This window comes from Fukomys damarensis, unplaced genomic scaffold, assembly GCF_012274545.1.
Source record: "Fukomys damarensis isolate Sample0158 unplaced genomic scaffold, DMR_v1.0_HiC HiC_scaffold_18, whole genome shotgun sequence".
Lineage (NCBI taxonomy): Eukaryota > Metazoa > Chordata > Mammalia > Rodentia > Bathyergidae > Fukomys > Fukomys damarensis.
The window spans coordinates 650,004-672,188 of NW_022900930.1; the positions used below are offsets into that span (position 1 = coordinate 650,004).

Below are 22,185 nucleotides of genomic sequence, written 5' to 3' on the forward strand. Positions count from 1 at the left end.
CCTAGGGTGTTTTCTTGGACAAAGAAATATGATAGAAGAGGCTGTGTTATAGCCGGACTCAGCTGTGTTATCTGAAGTGAACAGCAAAAGGAGCGGGGAGATGCCCTCAGCTTTGCTGCCTCGGAAGAAAGCGTGTGATGACGGGGTCAGACCAGGGGGAATGCTGATTTCTTGGGAATTCTGGGGACCGCTGTTATTATGCGGCATGTATGACGCATCCCCAGGACACATACAATGCACAAAGAGAGCACAGTGCCTGCTCGCAAGGAACTCACTTGCTAGAATGAGGCAGTGAAACACACAAACACAGAAACTGGGCCCTGGGGAAAGAACAGAAGGTGGAGCTGAGCCCAAGTATTTTAGCTCATCATGGTGCCCCCTCAGGGGCGCCAAGGGCTCGCGCGAGTGCCTGTCTCTGTCCGCAGGGCAGACTCCGCAGTTTCACTTGCACTTGACGTTGTTACTGTGTGCACAGGTGGACTTGACATAAAGGCAGTAAAGATAAAAAGCCACCTTCTCCGTACACCTCTCATGATGTTGAGATACAAGTTTGAGTTCCGGAACTCTCCCCTCCTGAACTGATAGGAGGTTGGACAAGTTACTTAGCCCTGCACTGGCTCACAGTGCCCCGTCAGCTGTTGAATTAGAAGTAGGTGTCATGACCGTGGCTCAATCAAGAGTTGGAGCACGTGACGCAGAAGGGGAGCTAATCAGGCAAGCTTGCAGATCGGAAATTCATGAACACGAGCTTGCTGCCTGTATCTAAATCACTCTTCTGCATGCCAACCTCAGTGAGTTTGAGGTTCTTGGTCCAGTTCGTGGCTCCACAACTGAAAGGAACTTGGAGAGGCCTCAACAAAGAACCTCAAAAAAATGATTAAAGGGTTGGAAAATTATGCCTATAATAAGAGGTTAGAGAACTTCTATTATTTAGCCTGGAGGGGAAAAAATGACTGAGAGACTCTTGAATTGTTATTCCAGCATATGTGTGCCTTGGAACCAGCCAGTGTCTGTTTCTCTTCAGAATGGATGAGCCAAGTCCACTCAGGGTCAGAGCAGGGCAGCAGCTCCTGCTGTGGGAGCCTGCGTCCTTGGCATCACACTGAGTGGGCACTCTGTGACACTGACGTTCTCAGGCCAAGGACCTGTTGGTGCAGAAATTGGAGGTGGAGGTGCCTGTGTGTTAAGAAGCCTTTACAGCAATCGTTATTCATGCTGTATTTCAGGGAACACTCAATATTAGGGAAAACTAGGTCATAGCAATGTGAACTTTTTGCCTGAAGTCATCTAAAACTGAGTTTATGTTTGTCTGCAATGTTTTCAATATTATCTCTGAAGTAAGGAGAGATGTGACCTCTCAAAGTCCCTTCTAGCCCTGACTTTGCTTTATATTTCTTTTTGTGAATTGAATAAGATTGATAATTAACCAGGGAAATTTTGCAGTGATTTCTAAATTCAGTAGTTAAGGCAGTACCCATTTTACTTTTTTTTTTTTCTTTTTTGTGGTACTGGGTAATGTTAGATTTCCCTCGCCTTAAGATGGTAGCTACATAAAAAGAATAGCCTTCCCCTTCCTGTAATACCCTGCTTCTCACCTGAAAACATGGCTTCTCCCTAAGGGACAGCCTTCTTCCCGCCATGCCTCTTTACCCACCAAGAGAGGAACCTGACGCTCACTACCTCCTGGTGACTGGTGATGACACAAGCCCGGGCTAGTGATGTACAAACTCCCCCAATCCCAGCCACTCCATCACTCAGTCCCACCCCAGTCCTGTAAGAAGCGCTTCCTGTCTTGGCCATGTTGCTTTCTCTCCTTTGGAGACAACCAGGCAAATCCTCCCCCTAGCGAAGTTGTTATGGTCCTCGTCTGGTCCTGATTTGTGGCTCCTTCATAATAGGTATGAAACCCAGGGCCTCACACATGCTAGGCAAGTGCTCTGTCATTGAGCTACGTGCCAAGCCCTGACAGTACCCATTCTGAAGGAAGGAACGGGTGCGGCAGTGTGAGCAGTGACACTGCAGATACAGTCCACTGTGCTGCAGCAGTGTTGCTAGGTAGACCCCCGTCTGACTGTTCACAGCCCCTTGAAGGGACTGTTGAACGTACGGGGCTTGTAGTCAAGACAGGGCCTTGGCCTTCATCCGTGATCACTTGATGTCACAGGCTGTGGGAAAGTTTAGTTCTCCTCCACTTAACCAACTCTGTCGCTTCCTCTGGAGAAGAGTTGGCGCGTGAGATGAGATGACCTTCCAGCGTGGGCATGCTCTTCCTCATCCCACCGTGACGGACTAGAAGCAGGCAGTGTGGAGGATGTGCAAGAGACCCGTGTAGGTGCAGTGTGCTGCCAGGTGTGGGGGCTCCCTGGAGCTGTGTTTCCACAGTAAACTGATTCCAAGTCGGTGACGATGACAGTTCAGATGTCCGTGGCCATAGGTTTCCTGCCCTCTCCCAAGTCACGAGTAGTCTAGACTCAGGCAGGGAGCTGTTCTTAGCCTTCCCGATCAAAATAGTAACTCCTGAGAGTCCCTTGTTCACACTTTACTTGCATATCTTGTGAATGCATTTTAAGTTAGTTACATCTTGCCCTTTTATATTTTGTGCTTTTCGTTTGAGAGAGTTGTTTGAGGTTGAAAAGAGTGTGTCTAGTTTATACTTTGTGTAGCATTTAGTACAATACAAGCTTTTTGTGATCATCTTGAAGAAATGTCTCTCTGAGGTTATGTTTTGCCAATACTATTTAAAGTGTCACACAAGTAACACATTGTGGTGTCAAAAAAAAAAAAATCATGCTCTCCCTTAGCCAAGGAATTGTGGCCCTAATATTGTAGCACTTGAAAATAGGCTAGTTAGAATCCTTGGCTTTTGTAGCTACATAGTAGCTATATGTTATATAGTAGTTATATGTTTGCAGAGTATGAAAAAGTCCTTGGAGTGAGAAAAGACAGGTGCTAGGAGTCCAGCTCTCTCTCCACTCGGCCTAGTTGGGGCCGTGAAGGGGCGAGTGTATGCCCTGCTGTTCTTATGCTGGCTTTGGGTCTTGTTTGAAACTGATCTCTTAAATATCAAGCTGCGTGGACTTTTATTGTTTTACATCTGTGTCTATTTTCAGAAAATATGAGACTCTGGGACCAGTTTCACTCTGCAATAGGTATCTAGAGGACGTAGAGAGCTTGATTAACTCATTTATGCTGAATATTGAAAAATTTTAAATTTTTTGCATGAGATTCATGTATGTACCTAGAAAAACTGAAGGATCAGAATTTGAAGAGAGCACATACCATCATGTTCCGTTGTTGTCCGTGTTCCAAAACTGGGTCAGTAGGCATTGAAGGGTTAACACCCTGAATGAGTCTCCAAATACAGTTTTTCCTCAAAACCTGTGAACTCTCAGCAACTGCATATCCAACAGGAAAAACTCCAAGTGTCTTGTCCATTATGCTCTTAGTGACAGTAGTGAGAAGGACACTGACAGAGAGCGGGTAGGTCCTTGGCAGAGCACACACTGAGCGTGTGCATGGCCATGAGTTCAGTCCCCTGCAGACATCCTAGAAAGGCTGTGTTCATTTCTGTACAGAGAAGTGTCGCTCATTTTAGTCATTCTTTTTTGGTATTTCTTCCTTGGAAAGATGAAGTTGTCTCTCGGGTCGGTTTAGAGTTAGTTCACATATGTGCCATTAAAAATAAAAGTCGCTTAGTGGTTTGGGATAAATTTTGTCTGTTATTGTTCAGTCAAAAAAATTAAACTTGAAATGTTAGAAGACAGAAAGCCTTTTACTTATTATTCGACTACACAGGAGTCACTGATCCAGTAATTCAATAAATATCCGTAGAAACAACTAATAATGTACTGGTTGAATAATTTGCAGTGTTTCTCTATCACACAACATTATGTAGCTCTTTAAAATGATGCCATTAGAGGTTTATAGAGTAAACTAGCAGGTTACAAGATATTTTGTATTTATGACCCTATTTTTAAAGGGGGTACAATATGTTTATGTACATTTAAAAGAGAATGTTATGCCCCAAATATAAGCATTAGTTACCAGTAGGAAATGATTTATGATTTTCTCCCTTCTTTTTAGGTACCTGTATGTTAAATTGTTTCTTCAGTGAGAACATATTACTGATATAAAAATGAAAAAAAATTCTTTTTACGTAGAACTATTTTTAACTTGTGTTTATATTAACTGTTTTTATTTTATTTTGGACCTCTCAGAGGCTTACACAGTAATGCCAAGCCCAACTGATAAAACTAGTACAGCATACTAAAAAATTAATAATAATTATTTTGCAGCCTCACACCATTTTGCCTTTCTACTTTGCTACCATACATACCATTTTATATGTACACATACTACTTTTATAAAGGAACATTTTGACCTCTTTTTAAGGCAGAGACCTCTTGGGAACAAGTTCACTCACTGCTGCCTGGCAGTGACTGACAAAGGTCATTTGTCTCGACCTGCAGCCCTTGGGGCAGGCAATGAGAGTGCTCTTTCTCCTGCCTCGATGCTCAGTGAACTTCAGTCTGATCTCACGTTGGCCAGAATGTCAGGTTCGGTTTAATTTAGAGAGCAAGCAAGATAGCTGGGATCCAGCATATTTCTATAGTAGTATGTCTGGTGTGTTAGGGCGTACATTTAAATTTGGTAAGGCACCATAGTTTAGGATCTTAACTTCACAGTAGCGAATGGCAGAGCCATATTCATAGTCCTCGGGGACTATCTCGGGTGACAGTGACGGGGACGATGGAAAGACCAAGTCACCAGGTGGTATTTTCAGAGGAGTTAATCTTTGTGGTATCACTGTGTGTCTCACCATTGTGTACTAAAAATGGTAGCACTTTAAGAAGAGTCCTGGCTCTCTCTATTATTACTGCCGAATGCTGCTAGGATGTCCTTGTGACCTTAATCAGGAGGTCATTTGGGGTAACTGTTTTGGTACTGGTGGTTAGTAAAATCTGGAGCAAAAACAGTATCCCTGATTCCAACTGGTTTTGTGTGATGAACATGAGAGCAGAGACTTTGGATAGTTGTTCCAAGGGTCTCTGAAATGCGTTCCTCCCTGTGTCGGGGGGAAGTGGAATCTGTCACCAGGTCCAAGTTAGCTGCAATGTAGAGTGAGACTGAACTGAATCCACTTTCAGCATCTCTGACACTTTACAGTTTAAACCCAAAGCTCTCTGAGAAGCTAACCGCATTTTGGCCTAGCCTCTGGTTCTGGATCGTTGTTATCGTAGGTGAGTGTCTCCTGACACCGGAAAGGGAGAGTTTTGATCTTCCTCAGTCCCTTCGTCATCCTTACAAGGAGCGACTCTTCCTTCGCACCTTGCCTCCTCGTCATCTTGCCTCTCCCCCAGTGGCACAGTGGGAGTGACTAGGTAGTTCCCTCCTACTGTTGCCCGGGAAGGGGCACTCACTCCCGAGGAACTCGGTGGGTGGGATTGTTCCCGGTGAGCATCACACTGGGGCGATTGCTAGGGCACCCGAGGTGCCTGGCTCGCCGCACTCAGTGGCGTGGGGTCCAGGGCCTGTGCAGCTGCCTGAGACCGGGTCCGTGAGACTCCACACCGAGCAGTGAGAAGGCCACTGAAATGTGATTAATAGAGTTACTTGTAAGTTGAATAACTCAAAGGAAGAGAGAAAGCATCTTACTTCTTTAAAAGGGACAAAGCAGATAAAAATATTTTTGGAGACTGTACACGAAGTTAGAGAAGTCAAAAGCTGTCTGGTTGTTAAGGGAAAGAGGTTGGCTTTCCTAAAAGGAAGAAACTACTCTTAGTTTGAAGATCTAGAGTGAGCTCATTTTCTTCCTTCTTGTTTTTGTTTTTGCTGTTGTTTGTTCACTCGTTTTTGTTTTTGCTATATCTCTGAAGACTAAAAGCAAATGAGCTCATGCATCATAAAAGCTTTTTAAAAGTGATTGCATTCAGTGTGGCTTGAAATTAAAGTGGCAGGTGGAGCAGGAAGAGAAAATGACTGGGACGTCTTGTCACTTCTGCCTCTCCTGCTGGACGGTAGAGCACCCCTGGGGACTTGGAGGAGAGCTGCCAGCCTCATGCCTCTTTCTGTTAGGCCTGATTGTGCCATTTGCCTGGGTTTCCCTGTCCCTTAAGTTCTAGTGTCTTCTGGCTCTGTCAGAATTGTCAGTAACAATGAAATAAACCCAGAATTTTTCCTTGAAGAGAGAGACTCAAAGCCTCATCTAGAAGAAACTTTGCTTGGTCAGGTATGAAAGCTTGACATTGTCATCATATCACTCTTAAGTACTGTATTAGAATGACTTTTTAAAGCTTTTTTTATTGTGCTCTGAGAAGGAAGAGAAATATTTTATTTTCTTAACAAGAAAGATTTGATTTTCTGCCTTCCCCCTAATTACTACGTAGTTAACTTTTAAGAATGCCAGTGAGCAGGCTGGCGCCAGCTGTGGAAGCACAGTATAGGTGTAGAAGGATTTCCACAGGCAAATAGTTGTCACTTTTAATTACACATTTTCACATGTATGTGTGAATTGCACATACACAGATTTTTATGACCATCACAGACAAGATACAGAATAATTCTAACTCCCCCCAAAATGCCCAGCCCTACCCGTGTGCAGTCACCCCGAGCCCCATTGCCCCTGGGCTGTGAAGGTGACCTCCAAGCCACACAGCCCTGGCAAAAATGAAACAGCACCACTGAGAATAAAACTTTTGCTAAGATGCAGCTCGTGCTGCCCAAGGTTCATCCCCAGCAAGCCAGGCTATGAAACATGAAACTGGGTGAGAAATCTGAACAGGAGCATTAGCATCTGCACACTGCAGGGGAAAGGAACATCACAAAATCAGTTCAGCCAAATACACAAAGCAAACGAGTAACAGCATCGGTGTTCTGGGTAGCAGGGGTATCGATAACCAGAGCTACTGTAGTCAGTACATTATCTAAAGTAGCCAGTTTTCAACATCAGTATCCAAATCTATATGAAAGGCACAAAGGAACTGATTACTCAAGGTCTGGGGGAGGCAAGAGAGACACTTTGAGGGACCCAGCTGTTGGACTTTGCAGATGATTTTTAATTAGCTATGTGTTTAAAGAGTAAGGAAACTGGGGCCGGGGATTTGGCTCCGTGGTTCCTCTGCCTGCCTTGTAAGCTCAAGGACCTGATTTCTATCCCTGGTACCAAAAAAAAAAGAGGAAGGAAGCTATGCTCAAGGGATTAAAAGAAGGTAGGGTGGCAGTGACTTGTCCAACACAGGATATTCATAAAGAAATATAAATTATTTTAATAAGAACCAAATGGAGATATGACACCAAAAGCATCCGCAACAAAATATTGAATTATGCCAGAATTTAAAGGTTCTGCTTTAAAAAATCAGACCCCCAAATTTAAAGACCCAGTCCATAAATGGGCATCTGAATTGAAAAGACACTCCTCATATGAAGAATTAGAAACAGCAAATAAATATAGGGAAAATGTTCCACGTCACTGGTCATTCATGAAATGCAAATTAAAACAGCGCTAAGATTCCACCTCACCCCAGAAAGGATGGCTGCTATGAAGCAACCAATAACGAATACTGGTGGGGCTGTGGGGAGAAAGGAAGCCTTCTCCACTATTGGTGGGAGTGCAGACTGGTGCCACCACTGTGGAAATCAGTGTGAAGATTCCTCAGAAAACTAAAACCAGCGGTTCCATTTGACCCAGCTATTCCCCTTCTTGATATCTTCCCTAAAGACTTAAAAGCATCACACCACAACAATACATGCACACCCATGTTTATAGCGGCACAGTTTGTGATAGCTAAATCTTGGACACGGCCCAAATGCCAGTCAACGAGTGGATAAAGAAGATTTTGGTTTTTTATACAGTGGAGTACTATTCTGCCATAATGAAGGGTGAGCTTCAGGCATTTATAGCTAAATGAATAGACCTTGAGACCACACTCTTAAGTGAAATAAATCAAATGCACATGTTTAGAAATCTCATTGTTTCTCTGGTGTGAGAAACCAAAAGTGGAAATAAAGACTAAAATGTATAATAGATGCTGGGAAATGGGAAGAAAATGTTCAAATGGGAAGGGGAACAAGGGAGGAGGGAGGGAGAAGGGAAGGAAGGGTCTAGAAAAGGAAGGAAAAATGGAAACAAAGCTTTTATACATAGGGAAAGGAGGGGTGTAGGGGAAAATGGGATAAAGTAAAATTTATTTTTTAAAAAACTTGTGTATACCAGAGGACACAGTAGCGTACAAAAAATGGGAGAGCATATCTGCAAATCATGTATCTGATGAGAGGTTGGCATCTGGAATATATAAAGAGCTCCTATAGTTCAATGATAATAAAATAAAAATCCCTGCTTTTAAAAGGTGTGAAGGACTTGAATAGATACATCTCCGGATATGATACGCTAATGGCCAACAAGCGTGTGGCAGGATGTTCAACATCATATATCACTGTGGAAATGGAAATCAAAGTGACAAGGTATCGCCTCCTTCCTCCCATTAGAATAATTACTATAGATACGGAAATGATAGAAAATCGCAGATGTTGCCAAGGATGTGGAGATGTTGGAGGTCTCTATATTGTTGGTGGAAATGTTGAAGGGTGAGGCTACTGTGGGAAACAGTGTGGCAATTTCTCAAACAATTAAAAGCGGAGCTACCAGGTGATCTAGCAATTCTACTTCTGTGTATATATTCAAAACAATAAATCGTATACCATGTTCATAGCAATATTGTTCTCAGTAACCAGGAAGTGAAGCGACCCAAGTGTCCATTGATGGCTGAGTGGATGAACAGACTGTGGTGCATATGTACAGTCACTCACACATCTATACACACACATATATGTAATTAAATATTCAGTTTTTAAAAGGAAGGAAAGTTTCACACATAGTACGACATCAGCGAATCCTGTAGACATCACGCTAAGCAAAATAAACTCATCAAAAAAAGGACAATGCTGTATTATTCTACTCAAAGAGATGTAGGTGGATAGTGGTAATGATCGTGCAACAGTGTGAATGCATTTAATGCAACTGTTCATTTAAATATTGTTAAGATGGCGAATTTTATTTTTTGTGCATCTTAAAATTTGAAGGAAAAAGAAAATTTAGGATTTGAAAAATACAGTAACCAAAGTGAAAAGCTCATTAGAGAGGCTCAGCAGTGAATTTGAGTTAGCAGAAGACTCAGTAAACTTGATGGTAGAGCAGTGGAGATTATGTAGCCTGCAAATCAACAAAAGGGAAGAATGACGAAAAGGAACAGAGCCACAGAGGTATGTGTGTCACCATTGATTGCACCAGAGGAAGAAGGGAAGAAGAAAGCAGCAGAAAAGAAACTTTAAATTTGCAAATAATTAATATTGTAAATGATAACGTATTTAGAGAATATTTTAACTTTTCAAATTTGATGAAAAATGCCATATATCCAAGAAGTGTGATAAACTCCAATTAAGATAAACACATAAATACCCACATTGTCAGAAGACTGAAAGAGAAGAGAAAAGCTTGCAAGCAGCAAGAGAGAAGTGACTGTCATGTACAGTGGAACTCCAGTAAAGTTTACTGCTGTCTTCAGAAACCTGTGGCCAGGAGGCAGCAAGATAATGTAGTGAAGCTGCTGAAAGATCCCAAATCCAGCAAAGCTATCTTCGAAAAGTAAAGGCAAGATGGAAACATTCCCAACTGAATAAAAACCGAGATAATCCATTGCTAATACTCCTGCCCTACAAAAAATACTAAAGGAAGTAAACTGTGCTGAAAGGAAGCTTGAGGCAGTGATTTGAACACCCCCCCTACACACACAACGTGCAGAAGCTCTGGTACTAGCAATTAAGCAGGTAACGATAAAAGACCAAATAATTATTCATGTCTTTTGCACCTTGTACTTGTTACTTATTATAAGGTCCTTATAGTTACCTTGGAGCATCTTCCCTCGCTCTGAGTTATCTAAAGGATAAACAGGCCATAGGGACCCCTCTTTCTCTCTCTGTCATCCCGTCCCTCCCACCCTTCCTCTTCTTGGGTGGAACCCAGGACCATGTGTATGCAAGCTGAGCCCCACTACCACCCCACCACTGTGTGAGTACCCTAAGGACTCAGGTGCTCTCATTCCTCTCCAAATGGAGAAATGGCTTTCAAGGAAATCATATCAACCATTTTATCTCTTTATCTCATATTTTTTCAGCTGCTCTTTCCATGGTTCTTTGAAGGTAACATCAAACAAATGTTTGTCATTTCTTAATTTAGGAAATGATTTCAGTCTAGTGCCTTTTGAAGCAATAAAGAGCTACTCAGTTGCTATCTGACTTAACCAATCATGAGTAATTCTGTGAATTTATTGTCCTGTTTAGCCTGTTTACACTGCTAATTTGGCAGATTATTGGTGTACTTGAGTCATTTCCAGGCTTCTGATGAAGTACTTCTGAAACTTGGACAGACATTCCTACATGACAAGAAGAGGTGGCTAAATCTACTTCATAATTATTGGACCTCTCTTGCTTTCTCTGCTGCTTACAGACTATTGCTTAAGAATCTCTGGAATGAGAAAAAAAAATAGGGAGTGTAAGTTGAGCATGAAAATAGTTAAAATGATCACTTATTAACTCTTTATATTACTTTTGCATTAATGAAAATAAAACCGTGATCATATCAGGAATCAAAGTTTTGTAAGTACCAACCCTATTCTTGTTGAACCTCAGAAATAACTAGAACAAAATTAGCACATAAATATGTAAGAACCAAGATATCTATTTACATCCATGGTTCCATTTTAAACTGTGGCTGAAAGGAAAGTATTTCCCTAATATAGCTCTTGGAACTGGTCCAGCAGCCAACATGGGAGGGCACAAAACTGGAACCAGTGATCCTAGGTTTGCCAGCTGATACAAGTTTCATATGTTAAGTGATTTGGTCATGAAAATCAATCTGTTTTTGGTTATCATTGAAAAAGAAAAAACTAGAGCCCCGGGGGAATCTGTCCCTAATGCATAGAGAGAGGAGGAAATGTTAAGAAGCCTCTCTGTTTTATTAGAGTGGGAATAAATTTTCTAAAGCCCAGTTGTTCATTCTTGTCTCTCCCTTTCAAGCAGCACCATACGTAGCACTCAGGCAGGGTGCTAAGCTGACTTGAAAACCTCTATTACAGGTGACCCCACACTTTCCTGGTCACTGACTTCATTGAGCAGTCCAAGCAGTTAAAGTCCTTTCCCTTTTCCTCCCAGTTTAAAAGTTATTACAATAAGTGACATGTTGCCGCTAATCCCCTTCAAAACCCTCCCCCACTGCGGACACGCTTAGCCCATTGTTCCTGCCACTCCTTAAAGCAGTTTGTGAAGTACTGTTTCATGAATGTATTTTGTTGCACTGTCGTGGCTGCCTTGATGTCTTGAATGGGTTCAGAACATTTATTTACCTGTTTTGATGATTTTACGTGGGGAAGATCCAGAAGTCTCACAGTACCAAATCTCGTGAACAGAGTGGATGAGGCCACCGTGATGTATGAGCTGGCCTTTGCGTCGATGGCTCTTGGCAGCAGTATTCAGGGTACATTTTATTCCACCTCATGAAGACATCCACAAAAGAGGACTTCCAGAACTGCTGCAGAGTGTGGCACGAACCATGGGATAAGAGTATTTGAAGGAAGGGGATATTTGAGAAGGATCAGTAGCAGTGTGTCTTTTTGTGTAATAATATTTCATTTAAACATTCACTGTATGTCTTTAGTGACCTTTGTATTTTCTTATGATAATGTTTTCATGGATCACTGAATTATAAATTTAAAATGAAAATAGTAAATAAAAACATGGTGACAGGAGCCCACCACATAGTCCTTCCGATTCCACTCTATCTCTGAGAAAACGGCCCTTGCGTTCTTTGGTGTTCGGCTTTTATTTATTTATTTATTTGTGCCGGGGATTGAACTCAGGACCTTGCACTTTCTAGGCAGGCACAGCACTGCTGAGCTAGCTACATCGCTCGAAAAACAAAACAAGAAACTCTCTTTGTAGTTATGTGTACCTTCTAAATCCTGTATTCGTCAGGCCAAATCACCCTAACTCTTTGAACTTTATCTCATTTTAATTAATTACTTTTTGCTGTTTTTTTCTTTATCCTTTAAAATGTATTCACTTAATAGATTTATATAATGATGTCCTGAGAAAGCAAAAGCTATGTGGAAAATATCTAAATAACACAAAAGCTTTCTGAGCTGGAAAGAAATGTAAATGTCAGAAGGAGAAGAATGCAGGCTGGAGAGGGAATGCGGCAGGCCTGAGGCCTGGAGAAGGTGCCGGAGGCCTGGCCCTGTCGCCCTCTGAAGTGGATACTGTAAGGAGCACGAAAATAAGTTTGTTCATGTTTCATAAATTCATGAAGGCCAGCAATTGCACTGCTTAAGGACGGGTCAGAGATATCTACCCGCTGTCTCCACAGGACAATTCTGCGGTTCCCAGTTCCAAGCTAAACTGCCTCTTCCCAAACCTGTGGTCTCTGGTTGGTGTAAAATACTGGAGTTGGACAGGACTAGAAGATACGGTCTGGTCTTGACAGCTCCCTAAGGCTCTGCAGCATGCCCTGTAATCGCTTCATCACTCTGTCCTTACACCGGGTCTCTCCCAGCTCACCCCTCGCTGAAGCCAGGACGGAGTCTCAGCTCCCAGAACGGGACCTGGTGTCATCAGAGAGACCCGATGAATGCCACACCGGAACATCACTTGCTCATCCCCTTCTGCTGTTTTCCTTGAGTTCCTCCTACCACGGTGTTGACTAAGTGTACTAGACAGTGTGGCTAAAGACTCGTTATTTTAACTTCCACTTATGACAGCGCCGTCTTTAAAATGCTCAGAACTGGGCTAGATGGCTTCTGCAATCCCCCGCAAACTTGGATGTTCTATGGTTCTTTAATTTTGAGAACTGAAACAGGAATTAAAGAATAATTATAGGTTGCCTCTTCTAAGCATTAGCCTCTACTATTTCAGTAAAGAGGCCTGCAAAGTTCTTGGCACCGTGAGGACATTTTCTTAGTTCAGTGCTGATGGCCAGACCTCAGAGGAACAAAGGGAAGAGGAGGAAGGGTCCGGGGATCAGGTCCATTGTGCCTGGGTGTAGGCCTCAGGGAGGCTGTGCACTGCATTGTAAAAGACACAGAGCCAGGTGGAGACTGTGTGGCAACATACTCTGCTTCCAGAACAGGACATTCTTACAAGTGAAAAACAGACAGGCAGGAGTATTAGATCCCTCTTACATCTTGTATTATAGTTAGAAAGCCTGAAAAAAATGTCCTGAGAACCCCAGGCTGAAAACGCAGATAGATTCATGGTAAACTCATTGTTTATTAAAGAAAACTACAGGAAGCATATTTAGTAGTCTGGTCCTAATTGTTTTAAGTGTCCTTTCATTTGTAGATTTTAGAAGAGTTTTAGGAAGCTAATGTGATGAAATAACCTCAAGTTGCATCCTTTTAGGGAGTAGGTAATATTTCATCTTTAGGAGTTGCAAGTGTTTTCTTAGCCAGTCCCTCTATCCAAGGAGATTTAGCTGATTTCCTCTTTTGTGTGATTATAAAATGACCCTACAATCTTTGTACATCTGTCACATTTCATAATACTTGCTTGTATTCCTGAACTTCTGACATTAATGACATAGGGAACACCCATATCTACCTGGGTATTCCCTATTCTAGAACAATTTTTGGATTCACCATGCATGCAACTTAGCCTGGCAAGTTTTCAAGAACTATTTCCTATGTGAAGATAAATACTGCTTCTTAGAACTGTTTAAATCATTTCTAATTGTATTTATGGGTGGTCACATTACAGGACATTTCATTACACTGCAGATAATTATAGATAGTCTTGTATACTCATTTTCAAGTTACATTGGCATTGCAGACTGAGCTGATACTTTTTTTACAAGTGTTCATATTCAGGCTTTCTCTCATTGACTTCCTGAAGTTTGTGGTATATGAATTGTCCAAAAGTCCAGGCTTCAATATCTGCAGTCTGATTCCCCCTGGGAGTGATTTCCAGCTAATGCTTCTGTTTTCCCTAAATAGAAATGTTGATGAATAGATCTCCCCCTCTGGAAGCCATGTTGAAGATTTGTCTTCACAAGGAAGCCTGACTTTTCTTGTCCCTGTGGAAAAGTCTTTGATTCAGAGAAGGTCAGTATCTTGACCAGGCAGAGGTCTCTTGCTCTCGTGTCCAGAGTTACGTCCTGAATCTGCTCCTGTGGAATTTCGTGTTTGTCGTAGTACATCACTGCCTCCCTTAATTGACCTGTGTTTGCTCTTTGCTTCTCAGTGCTGCTGTTTAAACACGGTGTGCTGACCTGTCTTGGAGCCCATACTGTTCAGTTGGACTGGCTGCCTTACTGTATCTCAGTGGGAGGTTTCCTTTTTCATTGAATAAGAGAACTAATTTTTTAATACATGTTTGCAGTATGCAGTAATTTGTTACCTCCGTCATGAGATGGTCCATGCATATAGCACATTGAAATTCTCTTTACTTCCCCTTCTCCCAACCCCTTCCTCCATGTCTTGGTCCCCTTCTCATTTGCAAAGTATCTATCTCCCCTATTTGCTATTATCTGTCTTTTCTTTGGTCTTTAATTTATTTATACTTTGTGTTTCTCATATAAGAGAAACCATGTGATATGTAAGCTTGTGGGTCTGAATGATTTCACATAACATTATCCTCACAAAGTTCTTTCTTTGCCTGTATAAATTATAGGGGCTTGGCAAGAGGGCAGTGCTCACAATAGAGGAAAGGAAAAACAGCAAAAGTGAATTTACCTGTTTTTTTACTAGCACTATTTTCTAATCACTTTTGAGGTAAAATATATAATAAAGTTTACCAGTTGTAAGTATACAGTTTCATGAGTTTTGATAGCCATGGACAGTAGTATAACTACCACCATGCTCAAGATACAGAAAAAAGCTTCCCGTGTAAGCAAATGTTTTTGGTTTTTTATTAGTACATATTTGCAGTAGGAAGATTACTTTTATCATGGAAAGTTCATTTCTTTGGGGTGAATACAGCCCAGGATGAGATGGCTAGGTGACGGGCTCAGCGTATGCTTCACTTTATGAGAAACTGCCAAACTGCCCGTGGGGCTTTACCATTTGAAGTGATCTTTCCTGGCACCTCTTCGTGTGTCTTATCTCTACGTCTTCTTTCTCCACTCCTCAAAACAGTGCCTGTCCCTCAGAGTATGTGTCCCTCTTAACCAAAGGCGAAGCCAGTCTGTACACGGAGGAAGAACAGGGTCAGGGGCATGGCCAGGTACATGGTCAGGGCCATTAGAGAAGCAGAGGATAGAACTGAGCACGACCCTTCTAGGAGGATTCGGGGCCGTGCTATGTTTCCTGTGTGTCTGTGACACAGTCCTGTGTCAGCCTGTTGGCGGTGAGACCAATAACTTCCAGTTACTTGAGGTTTACTGCAACTTACAAAACATTTTTACATAGTTCAGTTTGATCCTTACAGTAGCCCTAAAAAGTGCATGTGTCCTCAGCATCCACTTGCAGAATGACAGTCGTCACAAGGTTACCACCCCTAGTTTGCACATAGCCAGTGGCTATGCACCAGTATCCCCACTTATCAGCTGGTTAGGGGGCTTGCCCAGCGTGGTGTGGCCCAGTAGCTGGAGGGACAGGAAGGGACCGGGACTGTGACCCTCCGCCCTTCTCCATGCAGGACAGACAGACATCCCTCTTTCAGCCTAAAGACAAAAGGAGAAGTTACAGCCACAGCCTGCGTCCCTTTTGCACTTTCAGGCCTGACTCTCCCGCTGGATGTGTTTGACTTTCATTCTTGCACTCTGTGTCCCCATCGAGTACACTCACCTCCTTTCTGTTTCTGTGCTATCCTTTTGTCTGTGACCCTGCACTCCAAATGTGACCTGACGTTTGGCGTAACTGTCCTATCTTCCTTCTGGCGTAAGTTTCTTCACTTTTCTCCCTCCCTCCTGTCCTCCTCCTCCTTTCTCCTCCCCTCCTTCCTTGCTTTCTTCCTCACTTCTGTCTTGGTCCGAGTAACCTCTGCGTATTTGGGAATGTGCTGTCTCAGGGTGGTTATGCCAAGTGTCAGAGCTCTTTCAGTGTTTGTCACTGTTATGAAAACATGAGCCTCAATTCTATCATGAGTGAGCAATTACATTTCAAAATTTTAAACTGTAAGGACCAGGGATTTAGCTCAGTGGTTCCACATCTGCCTCACAAGTGCAAAGTCCTAAGTTCTATCCCCGGTACCAAACAAAGGAAAAGAAAAAAGAAAAGAAAAAGGCCCTCTGAATGCAGGACCTTTTCTCAGGGGACCATGTGTCTTGTGTACAGTCTGTGAAATCTGGGAGCAAACATAGCAGAAAGGAAGCTGGCCGAGGGCTGGTCTTTAGAACTGCCAGTCAGGCCCCGCCCACCAAATATCCTCACATGAATGTGTCAAGGGCCCCGATTCTGCAGCACCCCCCTTTTGAACAGTGTGTACATATGTCTAGAAGCAATCTGAGAACGTTTGTACTTTTACTTGAAAACTCACGTTTCTAGTGTGGTGAGGGAACACTGGGCAGAGGGGCAGCGGATGCCCACGGAAGAAGCTATAGAGAGGGAACGTGGGAGTGGGCGAGCTCAGGGGCAGAGCATCTGCCTGGCACGCAGGAGGCCCTATGTTTGATCCCAGCACCATGAGAACAAACAAATACATAAGCACAAATAGAGCATCTGTAGCAGTTAACTCAAAAGGGCTGTGGTTCCCTACCTGGCCCCAGTGAAGCAATGCGTCTGCTGCAGAGGAGAAGGGACAGGGTGAGGAGAGGCAGTCCCGAAAGTGAGACTTCGGTTCAGAATCGCAAGTGTTGCCTGGTGCTGGTAGAGAAAGGCAGAGTCTTGATAATAGCACAGGTTTGGGGATGGAACTTACAAAACCCTTCAGTGCCACCTCTAGGAGTTGAAAACTGAGATTCCTGTGGCGTTGGAAACTTGGATATCTTGTAGCACTCATTACTGTGAGTCCCAGCCATATTTAGGAGGTTTTCGTAGTAGGGGAAAGAAAGAGTTAAGACGCTTGTTCTAACCCTCCTTCGTGTTTTGATGCAGTAATGTTGACATTTCTCAGAAAAGCCCTTGTAGGGGAGTTTGGAAGGACTAAGGCATTAGCGGGACATTCTGTGCACTGCCTCCTTGTTAGAGTCCTCACTGTGGGAGAGAGAGGGCATTTCCACAAGCGCTGTCCACACTCGAGACCTCTGTATCCCATGTACATGATTTTTATGGACTCCCATGTGCTGGTTCCCTTCATTAACTGTCTTTATGTCATGTCTAGGCTCCCCATCCCAACATTAAGAAGACATTTTCTTGGGTTTCATCTTTCTTTTTTGTTTCTCTCTTTTCAGTTCTGTTTTTTTACATTTGAATTTTTGTTTTGGTGTGAGGTAGGGATCTAACTTTTTTTCCTTACAGACAATTACTGATGCATTGTCTAAACATCATTTATTAAATGATTCTATAATTCCCCACCAGTTAAAGGTATAATTCTTCAAAATCCTGCTTTCAAACAGTCAGCACTGTCATAGGTCAGATCTGAGCAGACTTCAGCCACCCTGCATTTTCCTTTCTATGTTAATGGCAGGTTAACACTTTGGCCTTGTGCACAGCATTGTCTGACCTGCCAAGGGCTCCATTTCAGCAGCATTTTTCCGGGGGTTGTGTGGCAGATTGTGTTATTATTTAAGCATCTTATTTTGATACATATTAATGGAAAAGGGAGGAAGCCAGATGTTGATTAAAAGATAGGTCTTGACACAGTGTGCATTTGAGAAAAGGTAGAAATCATCTGGCAAGCCTTTCTCCTCAGCCTGACGCTTCTCACATTTAGGCTGATGCAGTGGTGGGCGAACCTACAGCACAGAATGGGCTGTTAGTTATCACTGAAAGGGCCAAAAGGTTCATTGTCACTGGCTTAGGGTGATGCAAAGTAGAAAAGCCATATTAAAGAGCCCAGACACAATTGTGGATATAAGCATGAAAGACTGCCTGAGTAGGAGAGGGAATCTCTAGGCGGAAGTGGTGCCAAAGGTAGCATAAAGATGACTAATAACTCCCAAGGCAAAGCTGGCCAAAGGGCTCGGCTGCTCTGGTACACACCTGCCAGCTGCTCTTCTCTTCCGCCCTTGTGATTTACCACTAAGTGCAATGTGTCCAGAATAGAGCCTGTGATCAAACCTGCATACAACTCAAAGGAGAGAAAAAAAAATCCACTGTGTTATTTTTCATTCCAGTTTCCTAGGTCCATGTCATAAATCCTGTTCTCTCTCAGCCCCATGTATAAACCGTCATCTCTCCGTGTGGGATTCCACCACTGACGCGTACCCCTCTGAAGTCCTTTCTTCCCCTTCATCTTCCTTTGTCATCACTCTGGCCTCATCTCCTGCCTGAGCCTACAAGGAGGCTCGTAGTCTCCTCCCTACATGCATGCTTGCCTTCTTGGTAGCCATCTCCTCATTGCAGCCAGGACGGTCTCTTAAGGAGACTGAGTCTGATCGCATCAGCACCTCTCTCTGAGTGGACCTTTTGTTGGTGCCACGTTGTTCATTGGTAGCCCTGAGCTGTCTGGGCTCCTGGTTTTCGTTGCAGCCTCCCTTGTGGCCCCCAGTCTCTTACCCTTCCGAAGCGCAATGCCTCCCCTGGCTCAGGGTTCAGTCCCACCGGCCTTAGACTGCAAGGAGGGTTGTCTTGTTCTCTCAGAAGAGGTCCTAGCCCAATCTCTGTTCTCGTGACACTGTCTCTCGCCTTTAACACTTGTCACCAGCGCAGAGCCACACGCTTTCGCGGTCATCTGATTGCCGTCTGTTTTCTTCCCTGGGTGTAAGCCCCAGATAGGCCAAGCCCACATCACTTTTACTCATCATTGTATTCCCAGTGACTGGCACAAAGAAAGTTTCTCATAAACATTTGCCGAATGTTGTTCCTGTTTGCCCTGCTGGCAGCCTACCCTGGCAAACAAGATTTCATCAAGAATTGCTTTATACTTTTAAATAACATTGGCCCCAAATATTTTTATTCTTCTTTTCATTTATAGATTTAATGTGCCCATCATATTAATAAAATCCTCTTTAGGTAGAATGTTACCTGTTGCCTTTAGAGTGGTCTTTTTATTTGTTTCACTTGGCATGTGAATCTTCAGAATGGCATGGGCTAAAAACCTTGGAAAGTGATAAGGCCTGTTAGTGTACAGTTTCTATTTAATTGTATGTCTATAACATTGCATAATACATGGCACTCAAAATGTCTGTTGACTTGTTTGTTATTTATTGTTTTCATTTTAAAAACATAAAAACAAGTGCAAGGACCCGAGTTCAATCCCCGGTACCAAAGAAAAACAAAAAAACAAAACAAAAACCCATAAAAACAGCATACAGTTTCGAGAGGAAAGGAAAAATATTCACATCACTCAGACTCAACCTCTGTTACAGTTTTAGTATATTATGTTCTGAATTTCTGTTGGTGGTGGCTTTTGTTTGCTTGCTTGCTTGTTTTTGCAATGCTGGACATTTTACCCAGAGTCTTTCACATGCTAGGCAGGAACCATACCACTGAGCTACAACTCCAGACACCTTCTGATCTTTTTAATGTGCATTACTAACATCACCATAATCACAATGTATGTAAAATTTTGTGGCCCACTTTTTCCTAAATACCATAGTGTGGCCTGATCAAAGTATTCTATGTGACATTTTAGGCGAGCCTAATTTGTCAGTTTAGTTCAGTTAGCATTATGAACAAAGTTTTTAGTGACATTATTATAGCACAAATGTATCTTGTGCTATCTTCTCTCCTTCCTTGAAGAAAGAATAAGTGAGACTTCTCTCCTTTTGTTTAATAGCATTTTTCTTTATTTACTCAACAGCCTGATGAGGTCTTACTCCATGCTGCATAGTAGTCTACATAGCGGAGATTGGACAGCAGATGTGTTCTAGTGAGAAAGCAGAGACCAGCAAGAGTGAGTGAGTGAGTCCGTGAGTGAGCCAGGGGATAAGTAGAAGAAAAAGCTGCCCGAGAGGGGTGCTGGCTGGCCCGGGAAGGGGCTGCCCTTTCCTAAGTCAGGGAAGACCTCCTCTGGAGGTGACGTTTGAGCAGAGACCTGCATGCAGTGAGGAGTGAGTGTAGCTGCCGAGAAGACTTTTCTGGTAGAAGGACCCTCAGTTACAAGAGTCCCCGAGGTCACAGTGTGTGCTGAGAGTTGGTTAGGAGCCGAGGTCCGTGGGCTAGCAAGGGTCAGCGAGGCCTGAGGCCACAGCTCTTCCTCCTGCTGAGGCCTGTCCCTGCCTCAACAGGACTGCTGTCTCCTTCAGCCTGCACCATCGTCCTCTGAGGCCCTTCCCTTCTGACCTTCGACCTTCTTCACCCTCTGGCTGAGCGACCAGGTGCTGGAGCTCCTGCACTGTGTGGGAGGCACAGGGTGGTGCGCTCTTGACAGGAAGTGCTCGTTTGCACACGTCTTTCGCTGTCACACCCGGCTGGCAGTGTTCCGAGGAACGAAGCAGATCCCTCATGTTTGAACACCACGGAACTTTACCGCCTCATTTCTTGATCTTTCGTTCACTTCAGACTATCGCTCCTTTCTAAATAGCGGCCCAATATGTCTTTCAAATTGCATAAAAACTTCGCCTACGAGGCTTACCGTTAGTCTGTAATTATTAACTTAAGCATGATTCAACCTCACTCAGTCTAGAAGCCGGCTTTGTTTTTCAGGTTTTAGTTTTTCACTGGGGGGTTAGCCTAGTTATAATCTTCTTGAATTACTTTAGGGTTATATCTGTCACATGCCCAAGTAAGAGCCCATTAGCAGGCTTAAAACATTCATTTCTGAAAGAACAGACTGTTATAGGTTGCTCGGGGTAATTGATTTCTTTTGTTTTCTTTCTTGTTACAGGAGGAAAAATCACAGCTTTCCCAGACTGGGAGAAAAAATATGGAATGTGTTTTACTGCTGACGGAACACAACCAAATGAACTGTCCTGACAGTAGTTTGAAAGCCAGCAGTTAGCAGTTTGTTCAGGCGCTAACACTGTCCAGCACTTTCCAGAGCAGGCTCGCTGTTTACAAGAACTTTCGGCCTTACGAAGCTTATAACTTCAAGCTTTGTTTATTTGACATATTCTGTGAAAGAAAAGCACCCAGGGCCCATTTTCCAAGATGGCCATGGAAGAATATTTGTGGATGGTCATTTTGGGTTTTATTATAGCTTTCATCTTGGCGTTTTCTGTTGGTGCAAATGATGTGGCCAACTCGTTTGGGACTGCTGTGGGCTCTGGCGTGGTGACCTTGAGGCAAGCGTGCATTTTGGCTTCAATATTTGAAACCACCGGCTCTGTGTTGTTGGGAGCCAAAGTAGGAGAGACTATACGGAAAGGGATCATTGACGTGAACCTGTACAACGAGACGGTGGACACACTGATGGCCGGGGAGGTTAGCGCCATGGTTGGTGAGTGGCTGTTGTCTGCACCAAGGGGAGCCGCACCCACCGCACCAAAATGCGATTTTTGTTTTCACCTTTAAAAACTGGTTTGATGTTTCATATTTGATATTTGATTTTTGCTTTCTGTATTTTTTTGGGCTTCTTAATATTTTATATATCAAGGAAACTGTTTTTCAAGTTCTAGCAATCTTGGTGATCAAAATTGTGGCTAAGTTAATGCTGCTCACCAAGTACAGAAAAAAGTGCTTGTAAAATAGCTCTTGGTTTTAATTAAAAGCTATTTGAGAAGTAATGTATATGAATGTGCTTGGAAATTTCCTTGAAAGTTGATTTATATTTTTTAAAGATTTTTCATCTGTTTAAAATGCAGTGTTTTGAAAATATGGATGTGAAAAAACATTATTTAGGGGCCAGGAGGAATAGCTCAATCCTAGAGTACCTGCCTAGATACTCCAGGACCTGAGTTTGATCCCCAGTGCTACAAACAAAACAAAACCAAAAAATGATATTTACTGGGCTAGATTGCAGAATTCACACATAGTTAGCATGCACAAATATTCAACACCAAAAAACAAGTAACCCCCAGTATTTATGCATTAACCTTCTGTGTTCTCAGTTTAAGCTCTAGAGCGGTTACTAACTGAATCTTAATGAAGTGCGTATGTTTCAGGGAATTTTGGTCTTCTGTATTATTTGCAATCCTTTTTTTTTTTTTTTTTTTTTTTTTTT

The 22,185-nt window shown here is 42.9% G+C and overlaps 1 protein-coding gene across 9 annotated transcripts in view; it reads left to right on the forward strand.

Annotated features, from left to right (window-relative positions):
* Slc20a2 (solute carrier family 20 member 2) overlaps positions 1 to 22,185 on the forward strand; it is a 92,247-nt gene that overhangs the window by 33,377 nt on the left and 36,685 nt on the right. For 3 of the 9 annotated variants that reach the window (XM_010617079.3, XM_010617077.3, XM_033765344.1), the window contains 3 exons: positions 8,346 to 8,460; positions 14,037 to 14,144; positions 20,911 to 21,462. In XM_010617079.3, coding sequence (XP_010615381.1) covers positions 21,174 to 21,462 — 289 coding nt within the window. In that variant the 5' untranslated portion in view covers positions 8,346 to 8,460; positions 14,037 to 14,144; positions 20,911 to 21,173. The remainder of the gene's footprint in view (positions 1 to 8,345; positions 8,461 to 14,036; positions 14,145 to 20,910; positions 21,463 to 22,185) is intronic. The other 6 variants (XM_010617084.3, XM_010617083.3, XM_010617085.3 and 3 more) reach the window with 3 other exon arrangements.